General features: G+C 46.6%; 2 protein-coding genes across 2 annotated transcripts; one reads left to right on the top strand and one right to left on the bottom strand.

Moving 5' to 3' along the window:
* Nucleotides 1-321: 321 nt before the first annotated feature.
* Nucleotides 322-6,750, bottom strand: LOC120709116 (protein DEK-like). Its single transcript, XM_039994644.1, has 11 exons — nucleotides 6,310-6,750; nucleotides 6,049-6,082; nucleotides 4,371-4,450; nucleotides 4,229-4,288; nucleotides 3,487-3,597; nucleotides 3,330-3,407; nucleotides 2,811-2,882; nucleotides 1,423-1,885; nucleotides 1,171-1,268; nucleotides 1,062-1,092; nucleotides 322-978 (listed from the first exon to the last, which is right to left on the bottom strand). Exons 1-11 carry the CDS (start codon nucleotides 6,625-6,627, stop codon nucleotides 800-802), a joined length of 1,524 nt encoding a protein of 507 aa, XP_039850578.1. The 5' UTR covers nucleotides 6,628-6,750; the 3' UTR covers nucleotides 322-799.
* A 4,644-nt stretch (nucleotides 6,751-11,394) lies between these two features.
* LOC120710308 (L-type lectin-domain containing receptor kinase IX.2-like) lies at nucleotides 11,395-20,599 on the top strand. The gene is made up of 3 exons (XM_039995941.1): nucleotides 11,395-12,211; nucleotides 19,228-19,293; nucleotides 19,650-20,599. Exons 1-3 carry the CDS (start codon nucleotides 11,395-11,397, stop codon nucleotides 20,597-20,599), a joined length of 1,833 nt encoding a protein of 610 aa, XP_039851875.1.
* Nucleotides 20,600-21,446: the final 847 nt, after the last annotated feature.

Here is a 21,446-nt window from a genome sequence, read left to right as displayed (position 1 = left end):
TCATGCTCCCACACAGGCATGGTACTAAGTAGTACTAGCCAATCAAATCCGCGCGCTAATTAGAATTAATATAAAAATAAAATTTATAGCTAATAATTATAATTATCTATTTCACGTTCTCTTTCATCTGTTAAATATTCCAACACATACTCTGAAATATATATTTATTATCGAGTTACAATAGATTTTATTTTTGTATCACTTCCATGTTATTTTGCCTCCGCCCACACTCCGCTGCAGCATATTTCATGAGAAACATTTCCTTTACAGACAGACCTAACAGCTCTTACAGATAAACCTTCAACATTGCACAAACAGAAACAGCACAAATGAGGTTATCTGAATTGAGGTGAAACCTAACACACTTTGTCCGTGATAGCAGTTCAACAAAAACCACTCACATCAGGGATGCTTGTGACTAAAACCTCGACATTGTGAGGGAACTACAAAATGTACAAAACAGGAACGACTCAGAAAGATAGAGTTTTACATGTTTAAATGGACGAAACAAGCCAAGAATTATTGTGCATATTACAGTCAGGCTAGCTACCTAAGCAACAAAGCTATTAAACCCACAGCTATTATACATGACCAGCAACTAGGCTACAGGTCGCTACCTAGTCAAGCACAACTAGGTGTATACGGCTGTGTGAAATGGTTAACAATCTTGTACTACCCAGGTCACCAATTTGTGGTGGTGCCCCAATTGTACAGAACCAACAGAATAGTCCTCCCAAGATCAATCCAAACCGCTGGCATAATACAAACCTGACCATGCATGTAAATCCAATCCTTTGCATCAATTATCTTCACCTCTATCAGGATCACCCTTTGCCTTCTCTTCCTTACCATTGGCTTCTGCTTCACCATCTGATTCTTCCTCACCACCATCATCATCAGACATATTATTTATTACATCCTCAATGATGCACTTCACTTCTGCTTTTCTGTCCATGAGGTCCACTTCAAAATGGGCCCCTGGGTTAGAAAGATCAAAGACATGTCAGTATATTCCATCCCTCTACTCTAATGAACTTAATAATCAACATAAAAGAGAGTACCTAATTGTCTGAGAATATCAGCCAAAGTTGCCTACACAAAAGTATAACCAGTCAGGATACAAAGTAAAGAAAACAATGGACCAGATTCAAAACATAATCATTTGCTTACCGTGTTGAAGTCAACTTCCTTCAAAATTCTGGTAACAACAGCATGCAGCTGTGCCTTAGTTGGGGCAGGCTTACCCTTTGCACCACCCTTGCCTTTACCTGGAGAGCAGAGAAGGACAATAGCTTATTATGGCTAGTCAAGTAGATTATATGGCATCTCAAAAAACATAATCATACTGGCCATATACATAGTAGTAAAGAAAATCAGAAAGGCACTTGCATGGCCAGAAAAAGATCAACTCGAGACACTAACCTTTATTTTTACTGGATGGCTTAGCAACCTTATTGTTGTGGCTTTCTTTTCCATCAACCGTTTTTGATTTAGAGGCCTTGTCCACCATATTTGAATCTTGTGGAGCATCACTTTCCTTAGAACTCTTTGCTCTCTTGCCAGCCTTTTTGACCTCTATATCAGGCTCATCTTTAATGCCTTGAGAAGGCTTTGAAGCACCTTTTGCAGGTTTCGCAGAAACCCTTTTTCGTGGTGCGTCTTTTTCCTTTGCATTAGACCCAGTTTCCTTCTTAACTTGATTTACATCTGCTGACCTTTTCTTTGCTGGAGGCTCATCAGGTTCATCATCACTCGCAACATTATCGTTTGCTACAGATCCCTCATCACCTTCCTCTCCTGTTGAAGCATCGTGAGAACCAGCATCTTCCTCAACATCACTCTCTTTCCCAGCTTCAGCTGCTTGGTTCTTGCCCCTTTTCTTTTTCTGCTTAGTAGGACAAAAAGGAGCATCAGGATCCCATATTCTTTATGCTTAGTAAAGGGGTGTGCCAAGACATTAAAATTTTAACAACTGGATAGATGTTGTCCATCTATGTTCACTTATTTCCTTGTTCAGATAGTAACAAATTACTATGGGTAGTGAAGGAGAGCAAGTGTTGAGCAACAGTCCCAACAAAAGGAATACAGAAAGGGAGTGTTCACAGTAGGAGAAAAACACTGATAATCATAAAGGCAATATAGCAAATATTACATGTTTAGATTAGCATTTTCAAATGTATGCTCACATTCCCTTAGCTCATTTTCGCAGAACAATCAACAAGGTTGTTCTGCTACAAAGCTACAATCAATGGTTTAATCAGAAGTTTCCAGATAGTTTACAATGGTGATTACAAATAAATAATATACCAAATAAAAAGGAAGTAGGAGACAGCCGGTGTGATTATTTAGAACCAAAGTAAATGAAAGTGCTAAAGATGTTTGTTTTATTATCTATTTACTCTCTCCGCCCCAAAATAAGTGTTCTTTTAGAAAATTTTGGACACATTACTAGCAGTGAGAAATGACCTTGTCACCCCTAATTAACTGTAGAAATTGGGATTCAAAACCACACTGTTTATTTGTTCCCTAGATCCTTAATAAATGCAAATGCATGGGACACAGAAAATTAGCATATACCTAAGTAGTATTTGATTGGTTCCATGCATCTTTATATAATAGTTTCTTGGTACTTGACATTGCTTTAATTAGATGAACCTCATTACAATCTAGACAAACACTCTTTGTTGGACAATTTTTGAATGCTAAACAAACACTCTTAGTGGGACAGAGGGAGTATTTATTTATTTGAAGGTTAAGGGTGGTTGTTTTGGTTTTGGCAGGGCACTAAAAAGAACTTCAGATAGGATTACCTTGTCTTCAGAAGCACCTTCAGAAGTTGGCTCACCACTTCCCTTAGGTCTCCTCCCACGTTTCTTCCCTTTCTGCAATGGTGGACAAAAGAATAGACACTTCAGTTCATGGTACCAAGGGCATCTGCACTCCAAGAAAAGCAAGTCCAGCACTAAAAAGGGGTTTCATGCTGTAAATATATAAAGTGGCCCTTCCAACCCATTTAAGTCCAAGAAAAGTAAGCCCAGCGCTAATAAGGGGTTTCATGCTGTAAATATATCAGTGTTTTAAAGGCATCGCCTAGGCGTCCAGGCGGACCCAACTCGCCTTGGGTTACAGTGCCGCCTTAGGCATACCCAGCTCGCCTCGCCTCGCCTCACCTTACCGCCTTTAAAACACTGAAATATATAAAGCTGCCCTTCCAACCCATCTAAATACATTTCCAGCCATGGGCATCATTTTTTGTGGCCCCAGGCAGATAAAAATATGCTGATCAAAGGTGTCATATGGAAAGATAGAATTTCAATCAGAGGTCATACCTTGTTATCAGTGAGAACAACATCCCTAGTAACAAAAGGGGACTCCAAAAACTCCAAGACTTTGGCAGAAACTTCTTCCTGAATTTCAGCAAAGCACAAGCCATTACTAAAGGTCTCACAGCGCATGCTAACAATAAACAGGGCTTATCTCACTAACCTTCTTTGTAGTTGCTTTTGCAACACAAATATCCAGTATTTCACAAAAGTCGAGCAACTTTTCCTTGTTAAATTTATCAAGCTTTTCCTTTATTTTTGTCCTCTGTTTTTCCTGACAACATTAAAACCAGGGCAAACATGACCAAATAGCACATGAAATTCTGAAAAAATACATGCATATTTGTCAAAGAAAAATAGCAGGTCAGGTTACAACTGTATAGCACTAAGCCACTAATAAAATGCCACAATTGTATACATAACAATATACATGAGACAAGAAAAACTTGCAGGAACTAAGATATCTACGGTCATAATTATAAGCTACTCCCTCCGTCCTCAAATATAAGTCATTCTAGGATTCAAAAATTGTCCTCAAATATAAGTCATTCTAGGTTGAGAGTGGACCCAAACATCTTAATTGCGCATTGTTTTCAGGTCTTTCCCAATAGAAAAATGTGCATGCAACCATGTAGGGGGAGGTGCATGGGAAAGAGCATGGTAGTTTAATTAGCACATTTCCAATGCTTAATAATTAGGGATAGGAGAGTCTTTTGTACACAACCATAATCTGTCCTAAAAACTCCAGAATGTCTTACATTACAGGACAGAGGGAGTAGTACAGTATTACAGCAAACACAGTGGGTGTTCACACGAAGGTTTACCATGGGTAATGGAGCTATGAACATAATGTGGGTAAAACATCTTGTTTTACATAATATAATGTGATAAAAGAAAAAACTTACTTGATTGTCCGTCCAAACAAAACCAGAAAATTGAGATATGTTTCTCTTCAAAAAGTGGACCTGAAGAGCATCAACACAGTTAACAAAGTAAATGAAATAAAAAGAAACCACACTGGGATACAAGATTCTGTGGAAGCCTTACATTTGATTTCTTCCCATACATTAGAACATGAAGGCTTTGGAGAATATCATCTGCCTTTCTCTTCGATAGTTTGAAGGAAACTGGTATTGCATGAACAAAGGTGAAGATTATTAATTGGAAACTTTCAATTAGGACTTAGCTAAACACAAAGAGAATCTCTCAGACAAAGCAACAGCTAAAAGGTTATTGATGTCACACAAAGATTATTAATTGGATACTTTCTAATAGGTGTTAGCTAAACCCAAAGAAAATCTCTCAGACAATAAAGCACCACTAAAAGGTTATGCACGTCACAAAACATTTCCATTTATTCAATGTATTTCCTATATTCTTTTCCACAGTAATTTCAACAAAACTTTCAACCAATATAAGAAAAGAGGTCATCACATTACTTAGGCATAGAACAACCTATCCAAGATCCAGATATAGAAGAACATCTTAAATTCCAGAGCATAAACAGGCACAACACACTTCAATGTATTTCCTATATTCTTTTCCACAGTAATTTCAACAAAACTTTCAACCAATATAAGAAAAGAGGTCATCACATTACTTAGGCATAGAACAACCTATTACCTATCCAAGATCCAGATATAGAAGAACAACTTAAATTCCAAAGCATAAATAGGCACTACACACTAATCAGTTATTTAAGGGTTAAATGTGGTATAATCAATGAATCAGTAAAATGACTGAATTGTAATCACATTTAGACAAGGATGAACATATAGGCCCCATTTGTCTTCCCGGCTGGCAGCATCAGTGACAGAAAAGCCAAAATCCCACAACAGAGCGCTGCAAGTTTCCACACGGCACTGCCAGAAATAATCAAACTTTGAACGCAAACCGACAAAAATGCAAGACACAATAATCCCCACTTATCTGCAACACACTTCTGCAGGAAGCACTGCCACCAGACACAGAAACAAACAGGCCTATAAGTTGTAGTGACAAGCAACATACCACCTCATCCTTATGGCCCCTTAAGTAAACAGAGTAACATACCAGCCTATCATTTATTTTTTCGTTGGTTAAGCCTAGAGAGGATTTAGTGCCATGGCATGGGCATGGCAGCACATTCTGCATTTAATGAAATAAATCTTACACAATGTAACTCAAGTTACTGGTTCCTTTGCATTTGATCCAAACCACGCACATTAATATAAGTTCCACACACCACACAATTATAAGTAAATCTTGATTGCAGGCAAGAGCCAGTCATTTTGAAGGCATCTGTAGCCTAAGAAAGCCGCATCAAATTAGAGGTATCTAGCTGCAAGCTGGCAAACATATACTGGAGAAGATTATTCAAATTTCAATCCCCCCAAAAAAAAATAAACCCCACAACTACCTATTCAGCTCCACTACCAACTGAAACCAATTTGTTTGTCCCCATAAATTTCCATTATGGCATACACCATCCATACCCGAGTTTGTTTTTGTTTTTTTTTTGGTTGGGGTGTGTGTGAGAGCCGGCGGGGGGGGGGGGGGGGGGCGCAATTTTGACTCCTAAGCAGACAAAACACCAACTTCGACAGAGTCAAACAGAGGTATCTCATCCTACGGCTCGGCAGATCTTAAACGACGTGTCACCACACAATGAAACGCCATAAGCAAACAGGGAGACCACGCCAGTGAAACGAAAACGGGGAGACACGTTTGAGGAGCGAGAACTTACCATTGGGTATGTCTTTCAGCTTGGTTCCAGAGCCCTAGAGCAGAGAAGCACAAAAAACATGAGCCATAGGAGCGCAAATCAGCAAATTCCCCAAATCCGAAGCACAGACCCCAAGCACGTAAAGGGGATGTCCAAACAAACATCCTCAAAGTAGCTATTTTTAGCAAGTTAGTACCACAGTAGCCAGGAGGAAAGCCACGAAAAACAGTAGATCAGGGGCGCGCCGAACACGCCCGGGCGGAAAAGCGAGGGCTTGCTCACCTGGAGAATAGCGGGGGACTTCTTGACGGGCACGACGCGCTTGGCGAGCTCCGAGTACCTCTCGACCGTCTTCCTCTCCCTGGACGGGCGCTCCGCCGCGGGGCCGGACTTCCTGGGCGGCGGCGTCTTCTTCGCCGCCTCCGCCTGCGCCTCCCCCTTCTTCCTGCGGCCCCGCTTCTTCTCCGGCTGCTGCGGGGTGGTCTCCTCCTTGCCGTCCGCCGGGGCGGCAGGGTCGGGGTCGGCGGCGTCCTCGGCGTCGGCGGCCGGCGGATCCGCGGCGGCGGGAGGGGAAGCGGGCTTGGCGTCGTCGGAGGCCATGGGCGGGAAGGATCGGGGCTAGGGTTTTAGGCCCGCTCGCGTGGAGAGAGGCTGAGGAAAAGGGGGAAATTTTTGGGAGGCGGAGCGGGGCGGACGGGGACGGGAGGAGGGGTTGCCGCTTCGGCGCACGGCCTGATAAATGGGGTGACGTGTGCCGCGACGGGATGGAGATGGGGGGTGTCTCGCGCGGTGCGGATTGGGTTTGGCGCTCAATCCCGCGCGCGCCCGACTGCCCCCTGCCTCTTTTCCGCGTGCGGTTTTCAGTTTTGCGTTTTACCCTTTTGCCCTTTCCTGTCATCACGTGTTTGGACACACCCATTTGACCTGGATCCTTGGGGAATTAAAATCGTGTCAGGTTACAGTTTTCTTGAGAACACGCGTGTGCTACTGCTACCCTCGTCCTTGGCGAAGTTTTACCCGTCTGAGAAATAAAATTCTCGAATATATCCGGAAGTGAGAACGGTCAACGGAGTGTATAAGTAGTACTACCGCTGCTACCTTGCAAAATGAGAATAACTGGGCGGCAGGGGCAGAACGGTAAAACGGGTCGTTCTGGGGCCCACTGGGCAGGGAGCGTTGTTGGGCGCGCACCTGGGCGGCAGCCGAAAATGGCAGCAGCGGCGACGGACGCGGCGGCCGTGCGGTGGTTCGAAAATTTGGGGACGAAAATTTTCAGGAGGGGGAGGCGGGGCGGGGACAGGGTTTAAAAAACCGGTGGTACTGTTCAGAACCGGAACAGTAGCACAAAAAATTTACTTTTGTATTTTTGGATTTAGAAGCCTAAAATATAAAAAACCGGACCCGGTTTACTGTCTCGGACCGGACCGGAAACGGGAAAAAATCCCGGAAACCGGCGGTTCCCGGACGGTTTCTGAAACCCTGCGGGGACGTCCGCCACTAGGGGTGAGCATTTAAAACCCGAAAAAACCAAACCGAACCGAACCGAACCGAATAGACCGAAATGTCGGTCTATTCGGGTTCTCGGGTTCGGATTCGGTCCACACTTATGGTTTAATTCGGGGTACGGGTTAGGGTTCGGTTCCTAGCCTCCAAAACCCGAATAGACCGAATAACCCGAAATTCATTTAAACTCTTGGTATGCCATGATATCTTATGTGATTTTTGAACTTATTAGCTAATAGTTGTTATCTCATCTTAATATTTGTATGTCTATTTCATTATGCTATTTTTTCATAGTTACTTATCGCTATTACTCGTACTTCTATTTAACTATTCATTGCATATATTTTGATGGAAGATGAGGGTGTGTTTATTATTCGGTTAATTCGGTGGACCGAATAGACCGAACCGAAATATTCGGTCTATTCGGATTCGGTTCCTAATTTTGTCTTTAAAATTTCGGTTCTCATTTTTTGAAACCCGAATAGACCGAATCGAAATACCCGAATACACCGAATGCCCACCCCTATCCGCCACCGACGCCTACCGCGGCGAGCCGAAACTTTTTCCCCGCGCGCGCCTTTCCGTCCTCCGCCCCGCGCGCCAACTCCTGCCTGGATGGGCCTGATCTAATTGTGCCTGAATGAAGAGGCAGGCCGTGTTGATTTCCCAGCGGGCTACATGGAATTTGGACAGAACTTCGGCCTTGAATAAGCAGGCCAGCATTGGGCCTGCTTCATCTTTCGTTTCCATCATGGATTTACGGCTGCTCGGTTACGCGTGTGACTTCGAGTGAGGTTGTTATAGCAACCCACCTTCTCAGAATTTCGTATTTTGAGTTTAAAACCGGCTCAACAAACAGTAGGTTTAAAAAAATTATTCCGCTACAAATAAAAATAGTCCGCTTTGTGTGATGATTTGATTGTCAGTCATACTTGTGACTCCTAATATTTGCCGATTTACTGTCTTATATTATTTTATTCCAATTCTGTATTAGAACATAACATAAAAAAAATACTACGTAGAACATACAGATAAGGTCAGGAGATTATTTTGCAAATTGTATGGTGCGCAGCGTTTTTCTAAAGCTTTCTTCAATCCCGCCTCTTTGGTCTGAAAACTGGCTGTGCCTCAAGAGGCTTTTACCTATGTGTCATTATAAATTGTTGAAATGACCTACATGTCATCCAAATTTCAAAAAGTTCCTCTGTGCCCTTCATCGAAGTTTCTTTTACCTGTGTGCCACTACTGTCGACATCCGTTAATTCTTGTCGTTTGCCCCCATACTGACATGTGGGCCCGGTACATGAGTCTTTCTCAACTCCCCTCGCAACGCTCCCATGGAGGCTGCCGGAGCCCCACGCGCGGCCCGCGATGTGCCCCGACGCGGCCAGCGGAGCTCCTCGCTGCGGCAGCTCCCTGCGCGTGGCCGACGGAGCTCCCGTGGTGGCGAGCGGAGCTCCTTCCCTGCGCGGCAGCCGGCGGACCTCCCCGAGCGCAGCCGGCGGACCTCGCCGGCTTGCGCCAGATGGAGCTCCCCCTTGGGGGCGGCGGACCCCCCTGTGACATCCCAAAAATCTATCAAAATTAAATCACGCGCTAAATTTTTTTTTCAAAACTTTTCATCGTTGAGCTCAAAATTCTCCTAAAACCCTAAACCCTAATTCCTAGAATCTTTCTCTGTTCCAAACGTCCGATTTCCAACCCCCGACCCCTTTCCCTGTGTCCTCGTCCATGCGCGCACGCGACCGCTGAGCGTGACCGACCGGGGCCGCGATCGCCGCCGGCGCACGCTCGCCCTCTCTCTCTTCCTCCTTTCCTTTCTCTTCTTTTTCTTTTTCCTTTCCTTTTTTTCTTTTTCTTTTTTTCTCTTTTCTTTTTCTCCCTCCTCTCTCCCCTTTCTCCCTCCCTTCTCTGCCGCGCACCGCGCGCCCCCGAGCGCCGCTCAGGCCGCCGCTGCCCCTTGCCCACGCGCTGCAGTGCGCGCCCCCGGCCGACCCCATGGGCCTGCGGCCCACGCGCACGCTCCCGCGCGCCCGCCGCGCCGCTCGCCGCTCCCTGCCCCGCATTCCCTGCTCCCTCTTTGTAGTCAATGTAGTTAGAGTTTCCGTCCTGCACCCAACCTTGCCTGTGGTTAGGGTCACCCGCGGGAAGTTCCGCATAGCGCAAGACTCTGATGGCCCCCTCTTCGTAGTTAATGTAGTTGTGTGGGTTTTAGTTGTAATCATCGCGATAGTGGCACTTCACTGCCCATTACCTCGTAGAGTTGTACAGTGATGAACCATCTGATGTAATAAATGTGTCATCAGCCTCCTGGGACTGATGTTGGTATCACATTTAAGTCTTCTCTTATGAGGGGACGCTTCACTCCCCGAGCCCAGCGGAGCCGCTGCTAGCGGCGGCGGAGGCACGAAGCCCGCCCGGTGTGGCGCGCGGCAGGTGGAGCTCCCTCGTGGGGCGACGGACCTCCCCTAGCCCGGCGAAGCTGCTGCTAGCGTCGGCGGAGGCGTGGAGCCCACCTGGTGTGGCGCGCGTTAGGTGGAGCTCCCCCACGGCAGGGCGGCGGACCACCTCCGTGCGGCCAGCGGACCTCCCATGGTGGCGGGCAGAGCTCCATACCTGTGCGGCCGGTGGAGCTTGCTGGCGCGCGGCTGCGGGGCTAGCTCGCGGGCGCTCGGATTCGCAGCTTCGCGCCGGAACAGGGCCGCGCGCGCGGGGTCGAGCTCCGCCCCGGCCGCCACGGGCGCGCGCGGGGTCGAGCTCCGCCCCGGCCGGCGCGGGCGCATGGCGGTCCTGCAGCGGCAGGCGCGGGCAGCAAGCCGACGCGACGGCGGCCGCGTGTGGGCCAACGCGTGAGCGGCGCAGGCTCGTGGACCAGAGGCTGCAGGGGCTCGCACGCCGGAGGAGGGCGGCGAGCAGGATGCGGCGAAGGAGCAGAGCACCTGCCGGTGGCTTGGGGACGCAGGGCGCGGCGGCGGGGACACTGCCGGTAGCAGCTGCAACACCAGGCGCGAAGGAGGGGCGGCGCTGCGGATCGGGCCCACACATCAGGACAGGCAAACGGACGGAAGGTCGATGGAATGGCACGTAGGGAAAGAAAAAAAATTTGGATGGTGCCAAAGAACTTTAGAAATTTTTGATGGTGTACAGGTAATTTGTAACTTTTGCAATGGTATGTAGGTAAAAACCTCGTGCCTCAATTTGGATACTAATCGGATGTCTCATCCATCATCAGTCGAGTATGCTTGGTAAAACAGCCGGTCGGCAAGGTAGGGCACGGTGGCGCGACGGACGGCCTGACGGGAGAACTGGATGGGAGCCTAGTGTGCTTCGATCGTGTTTGTCCTACTTAGCCTTCGCGAAAAAGTTTTGGGTTTTGATATTGTAGCAAATTTCGTTGTTATTTGACAAATAATATCTAATTATGAACTAATTAGATTTAAAAGATTCATCTCGTGCTAACCAGTTAGACTGTGTAATTAGTTATTTTTTTAACTGTATTTAATGCTCCATGTATGTATCTAAAAATTCGATGTGACGGGTACTGTAGGAAATTTTTTGGGAACTAAACAGGGCTTTGGTCGACGCATTCTTCTTTTTCATCGTTCAGCACGGTGTCTGTTGTGTTATCTCTAGATCAGCACGCCTGTTTTTTTAGGCGCTTCAGCTCACAGATGGTGACCGAGTTTCCAAAGCTAGTGCTAGGGTTCTGGGCTTCACTCGGTCAGCTGGTGACCGAGTTCCCAAAGCTCTCTCTCTCTCTCTGGCATTGGAGACGCGTTTTGAACTCTGTTTTTTGCTCTGTTTTTCTCTGTACTAATGTGTAGGAAATGTATACATATACTAGCGCTGCCTGAAAAAGAGGTCATGGCTGATCGTCATGCCATAGCTGCGGGCTGCGGCCATGGCCTATCTGATAAGAGTTTGCTCCTCTTCGGCTCTCTGTGTCAGTTGTTGCTTCTTCTCCAGGCCGCCGCGCTCTCTTTTCAGTACGACTTCTCCATCCCCGGCGTCCTCGACAGGGCAAACCTCGTGTACATAAACGACTCGTTCAGTGCCGGCGACAGGATCAGCCTCTCGAATATGAGCGACAACAGCGTCGGGCGTGTGGCCTACGCGCAGCCCGTGCGCCTGTGGGACTGCCGCACCGGCGCCGCGGCCAGCTTCGCGACGAGCTTCTCCTTCGCCATCGTCGGCAACCACAGCAGCACCCGGGGGGACGGCATGGCGTTCTTCGTCGGGCCGTTCCCGGCCACCATGCCGTGGGAGTCCGGCGCCCAATACCTGGGGCTCTACACTAACCAGAACCTCATGGGCTCGCCGCCGACGGTCGCCGTCGAGTTCGACACGTTCTGGAACTCGAACCTGGACCCCCCGGGCGTCGCCGACCACGTCGGCATCGACGTCAACAGCATCCGCTCCGCCAATTACACGAGGGACCTCCCGAGCTTGGGCCTCTACGGCACCATGTCAGCGAACATCACCTACGACGCAGGCTCCAGGATGATGGCGGTCAGCATCCGGCTGGCCGATGGGAGTATTCATGGCGTCCAAACGTCGGTGGACCTCAGAGCCGCTGGACTGCCGCAGGAAGCGGCCGTGGGGTTCTCGGCGTCCACCGGGGGTTTCTTCGAGTCGCACCAGCTCCTCTCTTGGGCCTTCAACTCAACAGACATGGCAGCAGGTAACCCCAACTCAACAGACACGGCAGGGGCAGGAGGTAATCTGATCACTCTATTAATTAGTTGATTAGTTGAAGGGAGCATCACATCACATGGACTCGATCGCTTCAGGGTCCAGTGGTCACCTTACCTTACCCCATCACCCACCGTACGTCTAATGCCATTGTGGATGTTATGCTGACAGATCCATCTTGCAAGACCAAACCATGGGCAGTAACAGTGATTTCTGCTGAAGGTGTCTGTTTACTGCTCGCAGTCATTTATATTGTCATTGATCGTTGTAGCCGGTGCAGGGTGTCAGGTAATTTATCATACTATAACATCAACCATTCAACCCCTCTCCCGCACGACCTATAAGAGGTACATGTATAAGAAGTTCGAGAAAAAAATAGGGCACGTAGCTGATAAATAAATTGTCTCTCTCTCTCATTTCTTAATTATTAGTACCTCCAACCTGGAATATAATTGTGGCAGAACCGCCCGACAAAACCAACTTAAGTGCGCTAACCACCATCGCAAAGGCAAATGGGGTTTAACTCACACCTCAGACGGCTCATATCGACAGCCCCTCGGGTAAAATCCCGATAAAAACCACGTAGCTTCCAGGATCGGCAAAGCAACACAGCCCGCACGAAGGCGGGACCGTAGATTACAACATTGATCAATTCTTACATAACAGAGTCTCAACATAAATAATATTACAGACCAGGTTCGAATTTGAAAGACATAGTTCAACACATATTTGAAAACATAAATGTTGCAGGATTTCTAGGGTACCCACAGCCGGGTGGCGGAGCGCACCCGCCTATTCCCAGTGAGGGAGGACTCTGGGAAGTACTTTGGCGATTGGGCTGATCTAGCTTTTGGAGGAAGCTCACAAGAACACACGATTTAGAGTGGTTCGGGCCGCCGGAGCGTAATACCCTACGTCCACTGGGAGAAGTATTGTTCTTGGTTGTGTACGAACCTATCCTCTGCCGGGCCTTGGCTCTCACCCAGCCTGAGTTTTCCTTCTAGCGGGCGCCCCCTTTTATAGACCAAGGGGGCGGATACATAGGACGTTGGGGCCCCGACAGGTGGGCCCAACGCGACTGCGCAGCATACTACGCAGAGTATTCAGATGGGTACAGTGGTTACGGATCTTTCCTCCGATACGCTCTGCTAGCGCTACAGTGGTCTTCTCTTGTCCCGTCACCAAGGTGTCCGTTGGGGGAGCGTAGCTTGCGGCGTAGCCTGTGGAGGCTATTATGTAGGCGTCATAATGGGTGAAGCCAAGCCGTCGTATCCATCTGTTATGGCAGACTTGGCAGGCGCGGCGTGGGCGGCGCCTGCGGCTCCACTATCTTGGTAACACGCGATCAATAGTGCCTCCTGGTCAAAGAATCGCCTTGGCTTCCACCGCATCAATGCGGGTGTCCACCTACCACAATAAATGCAGTGGTGGGTGAGGCTTAGTATGGAGACCAAGCGGCCTTGAAAAGTCGTGCTTGTAGACACGTGTCGCTCCGGACCACCCCGAGGCAGGGCGTCGACTTCTTCCCTTAGCGAGTGGTCCGGTTACCATACAAGGGGTCCGGGACCCTATGAGGGGTCCGGGACTTCCGCAGGGGTCCGAACCCCTCGGGAGGTCCGGAGCCCCGGCTGTTTGGGCTGCCCGCCTCTTCCGGGACACGCGTCGTTCCCGGACCTTTACCAGCCGTGAGGCAGGTCCGGAACCGTCGCCGAGAGATCAGGACTCCGGACCACAGGGGTCCGGCTGTTTGGACGTAGTCAAGGATAACTATAAGGCTCTTGCCTAGATACAGCAAGAAGGGGTACCCCAGTCCTGGGGTACCGACAATAAAGTTCAACAGTTCAACTTGAGACATAGCTCAGAGTTTCTTGCAGCGAAAAAAAATAAAACGAGTTCAACTAAACGACGATACAGAATGTCACGATAAGGCCCGTACATGACATCACTCATTGTTATCACCATCGGCCTGAGTCGTGTCCCACTCCACCGACCAACCAAGAGGCAGAGTACACGGCCAAGTCAAACTAGCAATCATGTCCTCAAAAGTATCACCTGAAACAAATTGAGCCACAAGCAAGACAGAGTATACTAATACTCAGCAAGGCTTACCCGACTAGGATATACTTAGTCCTCTAACTAGACATGCAAGGCTTTTGGCTTGAGGGGTTTGTTTTTGCCGAAAAGCAACAAAGAGTAAGTCTTTATTTTCAGATTTTAGCTTTCAAGTTCTAGTTCGATTAACCATTCTACATCAGCATCTATCCAATAGCATATATGGTGGAAATAATTATCTTTCATCATCCAACAAGATTCATCATCATACATTCCACTTGTTACTCTATGTGGCAAAAGGGTTAAGCAGTCCCAATATCCGTGAGAGGCAGATGATTCGAATCAAATTTGTTAACCTTGCAAGGCAGACCTAAACACACGTCACGTGGTTACTCCCAGAGTCACACGTGCAACATTTCCCCTTTCTTTCCGGGTTGTGGATCAGGGTCACCGTCCTCGACTACAGAGTACGACGACTCTGCACCCGCATGTGCGCGCATGAGAAACGACATTCAAAAGAGGGTGAAAGTAAAGTCCACTTGCCGGGCCAATCTGGTACTTATGCTTATCAATTACCATATTTATCGGCATGTGGTTAGTACGTTCAAACTCTTGACTGCCACTACCACACACTGCGGTCTTATCAAATTTCACTAAATAGACGGGGCATCACAAGTACCACAGCCCCGCCCGTAGACCTTACAGTTGCAACATGTAGTAAATATCCAACTCCTATAATTTTCGCGAGTGACCGGAAATCACTCGACTTCTACTGAACCATTAGCATAGCCAACTAGCGACCTACACATACTAGTGTTCAAGCATAGGTACCTAGGATCATGCAACTAAGGTTCCAATCAACTCCTGTAAACTTAAATGCACAAGTAAAAAAGAATAACAATAAGTTGCATAAATTTAAAATAGACGGGACATGCTCTGGGGCTTGACGGGACATGCTCCGGGGCTTATCTTCCTGAGCGGAGCTAGCCTTGGGCTCTTCCGAAACTTGGTTCGGGTCTTCAGTGGTTTCAGTTAGATTCACTTGAGCTTCACGCTGCTCACTCTCGGACTCCGGCACCAGCTCGTACGTACCATCAGCGAGAGTAGTCGAATCTACATGAATGCATATGCGTGAGTTACTTTAGTGGTAATGATTTATTCATTTCTTCACTATAGAGTTGTAATCCAACAAAACCCAACTTTGAAAACAACCATTTTCAAAATCATCTCACAGGGCAATCATTTATCGGGTATTATATGCAACTCAAAAATACTCTATTTACACTAGTTATCCATGTATAAATCAAAATCTATAGTTTCCTACACTCCCTAGTCATGAAATTTTTTCAGAGAAGGCAATTCATGATAAGAAATCTACGATAAAAAATTCAGTCCATTTCATGCAGCATAAACACCATGAAAAATCTTTTACCTAGCCTCTACTGAAATCAAGATGAATTTGTACAGGGCAAAATATTCAAGTTCTGGTAATGAAACTTTTACTAAATATTTTTTACCTAAAGATTAGCGTGATGTAATTTTTTTATATTTAAATAGGCTACATACAGAGCAGGAAAAATAAAGTAATGTACAACTACAGTATAGGAAAAATAATTTCTACAGGTAGTTCTACTATGTTTTAGAGGTTCAAATTTTTCCATCATGATTAAGTACCTAAAGAACAGCTCTGGTAAAAATATCAGGTTTTTCCATGCAGAGGAACTATTTTCCTTGATTTATCCCCTTTACTCTTGCTATTAATTAGTTGGACTGGTTCCACACATCTAAAAATTCCTAAACTTTTTATACAGTGACTAGGCATCAATTTAAAGGTATTGTAAATGTTTGATCTCATGAAACAAAGTTAAACAACATGCACAACCAAAACTAATTAATCAAGACATAAAGCAAAAGTTAAAGAAACCTAAAGCTAGGAGTGTCAACTGGCCACCAAACTTTTACACTAGGCTAACCTTCTAACATGCAACATACTTACCAATAATGGTAGTCATGCAGTGTATAGAACTTGAGATCTAATTAAGTGCCTAATAAATTTGTTTTTAATCTAGAACAAAAACCAGGGAGCAAATGAAAAAGTGCATATAATTAAAGTTGTAGATCTAGTAACAAAGAACTCAGATCAATTGAGTTTGCATTTTTTCGATTTTTCTGCGAATTTATATCAATTTTACAAGTTCACTGCTTTGGAAAACAAAAAGGAATAAAAGAAACGCAGACAGGCCCCTGGATTCATCCGGAAAACCCCCTGAAATCCTAAAAATATTCATAGGTAGGTCCCTGGGCGGAGGTTGAAGAAGGTGAGGGTAGGGATAGCCTGTTCCGGCTGAAATCCGTCGGCTCTGGTCGCCGGCGGTGAGGGGGAAGTGGGGGAGGAGCTAGAGGAGACCGAGCTCTACCCGTTTGTGGGCTCAAACGAGGCTGGGGATGGCCAGAGGTGTGCTCCCCGCGGCGAGCAATGTGCGGCGGCGGTGGCGCTCCGGCGAGGGGAAGCGGCAGTGGGGTGGTCGGGGAGCTTCACCAAGCCATGGGGAAGCTAGCTAGGGGGCTTGCTCGGGCGGAGGAGGGCCGGAAGGGAGAGCTCCGCTGTGGCTCAGGTGATGGCGGCGGCCATGGTGATGGCGGAGGTGTGCCTGGGCGCAGGTGAGGCTGGGACTTGGTTCTTGGGCAAGGAAGTGGAGAGTGAGGGGTGAGGGAGCTTCGGCTCGAAGAGAAGGGGAGGGCCGAGTAGGTGCGGGCGTGCGCGGCATTGAAGGCCGGCCGCGGCTAGCGGCTCAGGCAGGCGCGTGCGCCATGGCATGCGGCGTCGGCACGTCGTCTCGTCGAGCTGGGCAGGGGCGCAGCGAGGAGAGCACGGCGTCACAGGGGTGACGGGACTAGGCGCTGGCGTGCTCATCATGGAAGGCCACGAGTAGGAGCGCAGCCGGCAAAGCGGCATCGGCTAGCGACGGCAGGCATGCCACTCTGCTCCGCTCCTTGGTCAACTGCGTGCGTGCGGGAGCTCGGCTGTGTGTGGTTGTCGTTGAGCGTCCGTCGGGGCGTGCAGCAGCAGGCACTCATGGACGGGCGTGGGTCTCAGCGTGGTGGCGGCAGCAGGCGTAGCGACGGCACAGGCAGCGGCAGGGGTAGGCGGCGTCGTAGCTCTGCTGCTCTGCTCTGCCATGCAGAAACAGAGAAGGGAGACAGAGGAGGAAGAGAGAGAGAGTAGAGAGAAGAGAGGTCAATGTGTTTTGACTCGCGATTTTCTCAAAATTTTCCATGGAAGCTCGAAAAAGTTTGAATATGAAAGTTGTTCAAAATTTAAAATCCTACAATTTCCCTTTCAGGCCAAATTTCATTCGAGCATTGATTTGAAAGTTATTTTAATTTTCAAAAACTATGATTCAAATTATTTGTCATTTCATGTGGAGTCATTATTATTTTGATCATGATGTCAACTAGACTTTTGTAGACCATGTTAATAGGGATGTGTAGATGCATTTCACTAGCCAAATTTGAGTTGTTTATGAAAAGTTACAAAATCACACTATACTTGCACACATACACATGTACCCATACATACATACCCATGCATTTGTAGACATACAAGAAATGCATTATTTACTCTTGATGATCATACACGATGACATGGTTAATGACCTTACTAAATATTTTTAAACACCTGAGGTGTTACAATAATTTTTTTTAGATTTTCTTAAAGTCAAACCTTTTAAACTTTGACAGTAAATGGTACAAAAGTGTAAAGATTGACAACATTAAAGTGATATCAGTTTATTCATAATGAAACCAACTATCAGAACATGTAATATTTTTTATATAAAAGTAATTATTTTTTGAGCTATTATTGGTCAGAGATGAAATTGTTTAACTTTGACCAAGTCTAAAAATTGTTATATTTTGGGATATGTGGATAAGTTTGGTGCAAACTTAAGGGGTTACTTTAAATTATTTTTTAATAATAATATAGGTAGGTAATTTGAATGAAGATTACATAACTACTTTATATTATTTCTTATAATGGCGGAGGCGGATAATTTGTATATGGATTTAGGAGGTTACTATACTATTTCAGAATAACATGTGTGGATAACTTTTTCAAAAACATAGTAGATTGTTGGCAAGATGTTTCTTTTTTATTTGCGAGAATTTGTTGAATTTATCTTTTCTTTTTCTAGCATCTCGTGAGGATTAACGTCGAGCTCCACCAAGATGAGTCTCCCATTGGCAATAATAGGATATGGATTTATTTTTCTCTCCCTTCTATTCTAAAATAAAACAAACATGTTTAAACTGTGTACATAATGTTTTATTCGTGAAAAGTCAAGTTACGAGGGAGCTTCACACCAAGACCTATCTTTTTTTTTGAACCGAGGACACCAAGACCTATCTACGCCAATATTTCAAGTAGGGATGCAAATTAGTGTGCTTTAGGTGCACCTCCAATCCTCCTTAGTTTAAAATTTTATACTACTTAGTAGTATAAAATTTTAAACTAAAGAGAGTTAGATGTGCATCTAAGGGTCACCTCTTCGCACCCCTAGTTTCAAGCAGAGACACTACAGTGGGTGATGCTAGCTGCCGTCACGGGCTATAGCGGTGCCTAGGAGCTAAGCAAAGCTCTTCGCTAAATGTTATAATCTCATATTTAAAAATACTTGTTTTACACGTGATTAGTATGAACTTTAGAAAACAATCGTATGTTACCACATATAAGCCGTGACAGCAAACAGATGCCTAAACAAATACAATTCTTGGTCCAACAGAAGGATCCTCACACCAAGAGGCGCCAAGGACGACCGCGCATAGGATGGGTATCTCATTGCCAGGTAAAACACCATCTCAATTTTCAATTTTCGTTAAATAAAAAACGATCGAGTTGGATTTAATGAGCTGTAATTGTGCGTGAAACCGAAACCCTTCTGTTGTTTGATTCAGTTTCAAGGGAATCCTCGTACCAAGAGCTCCCAGAGGTGTCAACCAATGCGAGGATCTCATTGCCAGGTAGATACAATATACTACTAATATGTTTGCAGTTTGAGAGAGAGTGTGTGTGAGGCACTGTTTAGTTTCTAAAAAAATTTCTACAGTACCCGTCACATCAAATGTTCGGACACATGTATGGAGCATTAAATGCAGTTAAAAAATAACTAATTACACAGTCTAACTGATTAGCATGAGATAAATCTTTTAACCTTAGTTCATGATTGGACATTATTTGTCGAATAACAATGAAAGTACTACAGTGTTAAAACCCAAACATTTTCGCGAACGGGCCTGAGTGAGCTTTGGATTTAACTGTGATTGTGCGCGAAACTCATCAAAACCCCGGCTGCTGCTTCATCTATGGTGAATTTCAGTTCCAAGGGAATTCTCATACGAGGAGCTGTATGAGGCGACCGATGGCTTCAACAATGACAGGTTCCTCGGCTCGGGCTGCTTCGGGGGAGTGTACAAAGGCCTTCTGCGGCATCCGAGCTTGCCCAACCCGGAGGTGGCGGTGAAAAAATTATATCCGGTATCGGAACGGGAACAATCGCGGAAGAACTACGCCTCCGAGATCATGATCCTGGGCCTGCTGAATCACCGAAACCTTGTGAAGCTCGTCGGCTGGTGCGACGGCGGCGCCGGCAAGCAGCTGCTCGTGTACGAGCTGGTGAAGAACAAGAGCGTCGACGAGCACCTCCACGGGCCAGGCCTGGCGTGGCCGGAGAGGTACAAGATCGCGCTTGGCGTCGGCCGCGCCATAGAATACCTCCAAACCGGCTGCCACAACCTCATCGTCCTGCACCGGGACATCAAGACCAGCAACGTGCTGCTGGACGACGACTTCGAGGCCAAGCTCAGCGACTTCGGGCTCGTGAGGCGGGTGGACCCTGGACAGAGCTCCCTCGGAGGCACGCAGATGATCGGGACCGAGGTGTACATGGATCCCATCTGCAAGTCCACCGGTAGGGTGAGCACGGCCTCCGACGTGTACAGCTTCGGGGTGCTGCTGCTGGAGATGGCCACCGGCGAGAAGCTCGCCGAGGTGAAGGACGCGACGGAGCTCGTCAGAACTGTCCGCGAATGTTACGACAGGGGCGCGGTCCTCGAAAAGGCCGACGCGCGGCTGAACGGCGAATTCGACCGAGAGCAGATGGAGCGAGTGATGGCCGTTGGTCTCTTGTGTGTCCAACCGCAGCGCCAAGACCGGCCAGAAATCGCAAATGCCGTCAAGTTGCTGTCCGATCTCCGCCATTCGCTACCCGACCCTGGTGCCGGAAACAACTCACGTTCGTCTAACGCGGCGCAGCAGAATTCGTCGTGACGGCGCCCACGAGACAGTGTCTTCTTACTCAATGTTTTATTTAATCAGTGGATAAAACAAGAGGGCCCAAAACCAAAATGTACTTATTGATGGCGGTAGCGTTTTATTGGGCAATTTGACTCACGAGAGAACCCATCAAATTCCAACCAAAAACTATTTTTTGTAGGTTCTAATCAGGAAATGGACCGACTTCGACACTAGGACAACCATCTTTGCTTCATTTTCTCTTTCAAGTTGTCAATGGAGAGTGTATTTTCCATCTTGTAATGGCAATGGAATGTAAACTCAGACTTCGCCCTCACTGGATAGAGAGTACTTATCCCTTCCTTGCAAAAAAAAAAAATATTCCCTGTATCGGACAGGTATTCCTCTGTTTCTTTTTGTTCCCCTACTACTTGTTGCCCTCCATCTCTGACCATCTTATTCGAATCCTGACACTCTTGCGTACAAAAAGAAGATAGTTTTTTACCAAATATTTAAGACATCATGACTACATTTTTTTCCGCTTGCCATGGATGGTAATTTAGTTTATGGATTGGGTTTTACATTGAATTGTGTTTTTGAAAACTTTATGCCTCCCTTCGGTGTACTAGCTTTTCGCCTTGGTTTGTCGTAACTACATATAGACCCGTGAGCATGACTACATGAGCAACCACACAGTGAAACTGTCTTGTTTTTTTTTATTGCTTTAAGAAAATGAGATTGTTAAACAAGCCCAGTTAGTGATTCAGAATTCAGATCATTGCTGCTTATGTTTTCCTTCTCTAAGTATGGTACCATGTTCTCTCCATCCTTTGATCCGGGGACTTGTGTGAGCATAGCATTTGAGACGTTCAGCTTCAGAGAA

This window comes from Panicum virgatum, chromosome 5K (assembly GCF_016808335.1).
Source record: "Panicum virgatum strain AP13 chromosome 5K, P.virgatum_v5, whole genome shotgun sequence".
In the NCBI taxonomy this organism is placed as follows: domain Eukaryota; kingdom Viridiplantae; phylum Streptophyta; class Magnoliopsida; order Poales; family Poaceae; genus Panicum; species Panicum virgatum.
This window is presented reverse-complemented; position numbering and strand designations above follow the sequence as displayed.

What these genes read in the sequence shown, in the direction of transcription:
- LOC120710308 (XM_039995941.1), top strand. Translation starts at nt 11,395, where the DNA reads ATGGCTGATCGTCATGCCATAGCTGCGGGCTGCGGCCATGGCCTATCT. An exon ending in CTCAACAGACATGGCAGCAG is followed by an intron (nt 12,212 to 19,227) that starts GTAACCCCAACT and finishes TGTTTGATTCAG; the next exon opens with TTTCAAGGGAATCCTCGTAC. An exon ending in TGCGAGGATCTCATTGCCAG is followed by an intron (nt 19,294 to 19,649) that starts GTAGATACAATA and finishes GGTGAATTTCAG; the next exon opens with TTCCAAGGGAATTCTCATAC.
- LOC120709116 (XM_039994644.1), bottom strand. Translation starts at nt 6,627, where the DNA reads ATGGCCTCCGACGACGCCAAGCCCGCTTCCCCTCCCGCCGCCGCGGAT. An exon ending in AAGGTGCTTCTGAAGACAAG is followed by an intron (nt 1,886 to 2,810) that starts GTAATCCTATCT and finishes CCTACTAAGCAG; the next exon opens with AAAAAGAAAAGGGGCAAGAA. An exon ending in GCCATCCAGTAAAAATAAAG is followed by an intron (nt 1,269 to 1,422) that starts GTTAGTGTCTCG and finishes TCTGCTCTCCAG; the next exon opens with GTAAAGGCAAGGGTGGTGCA.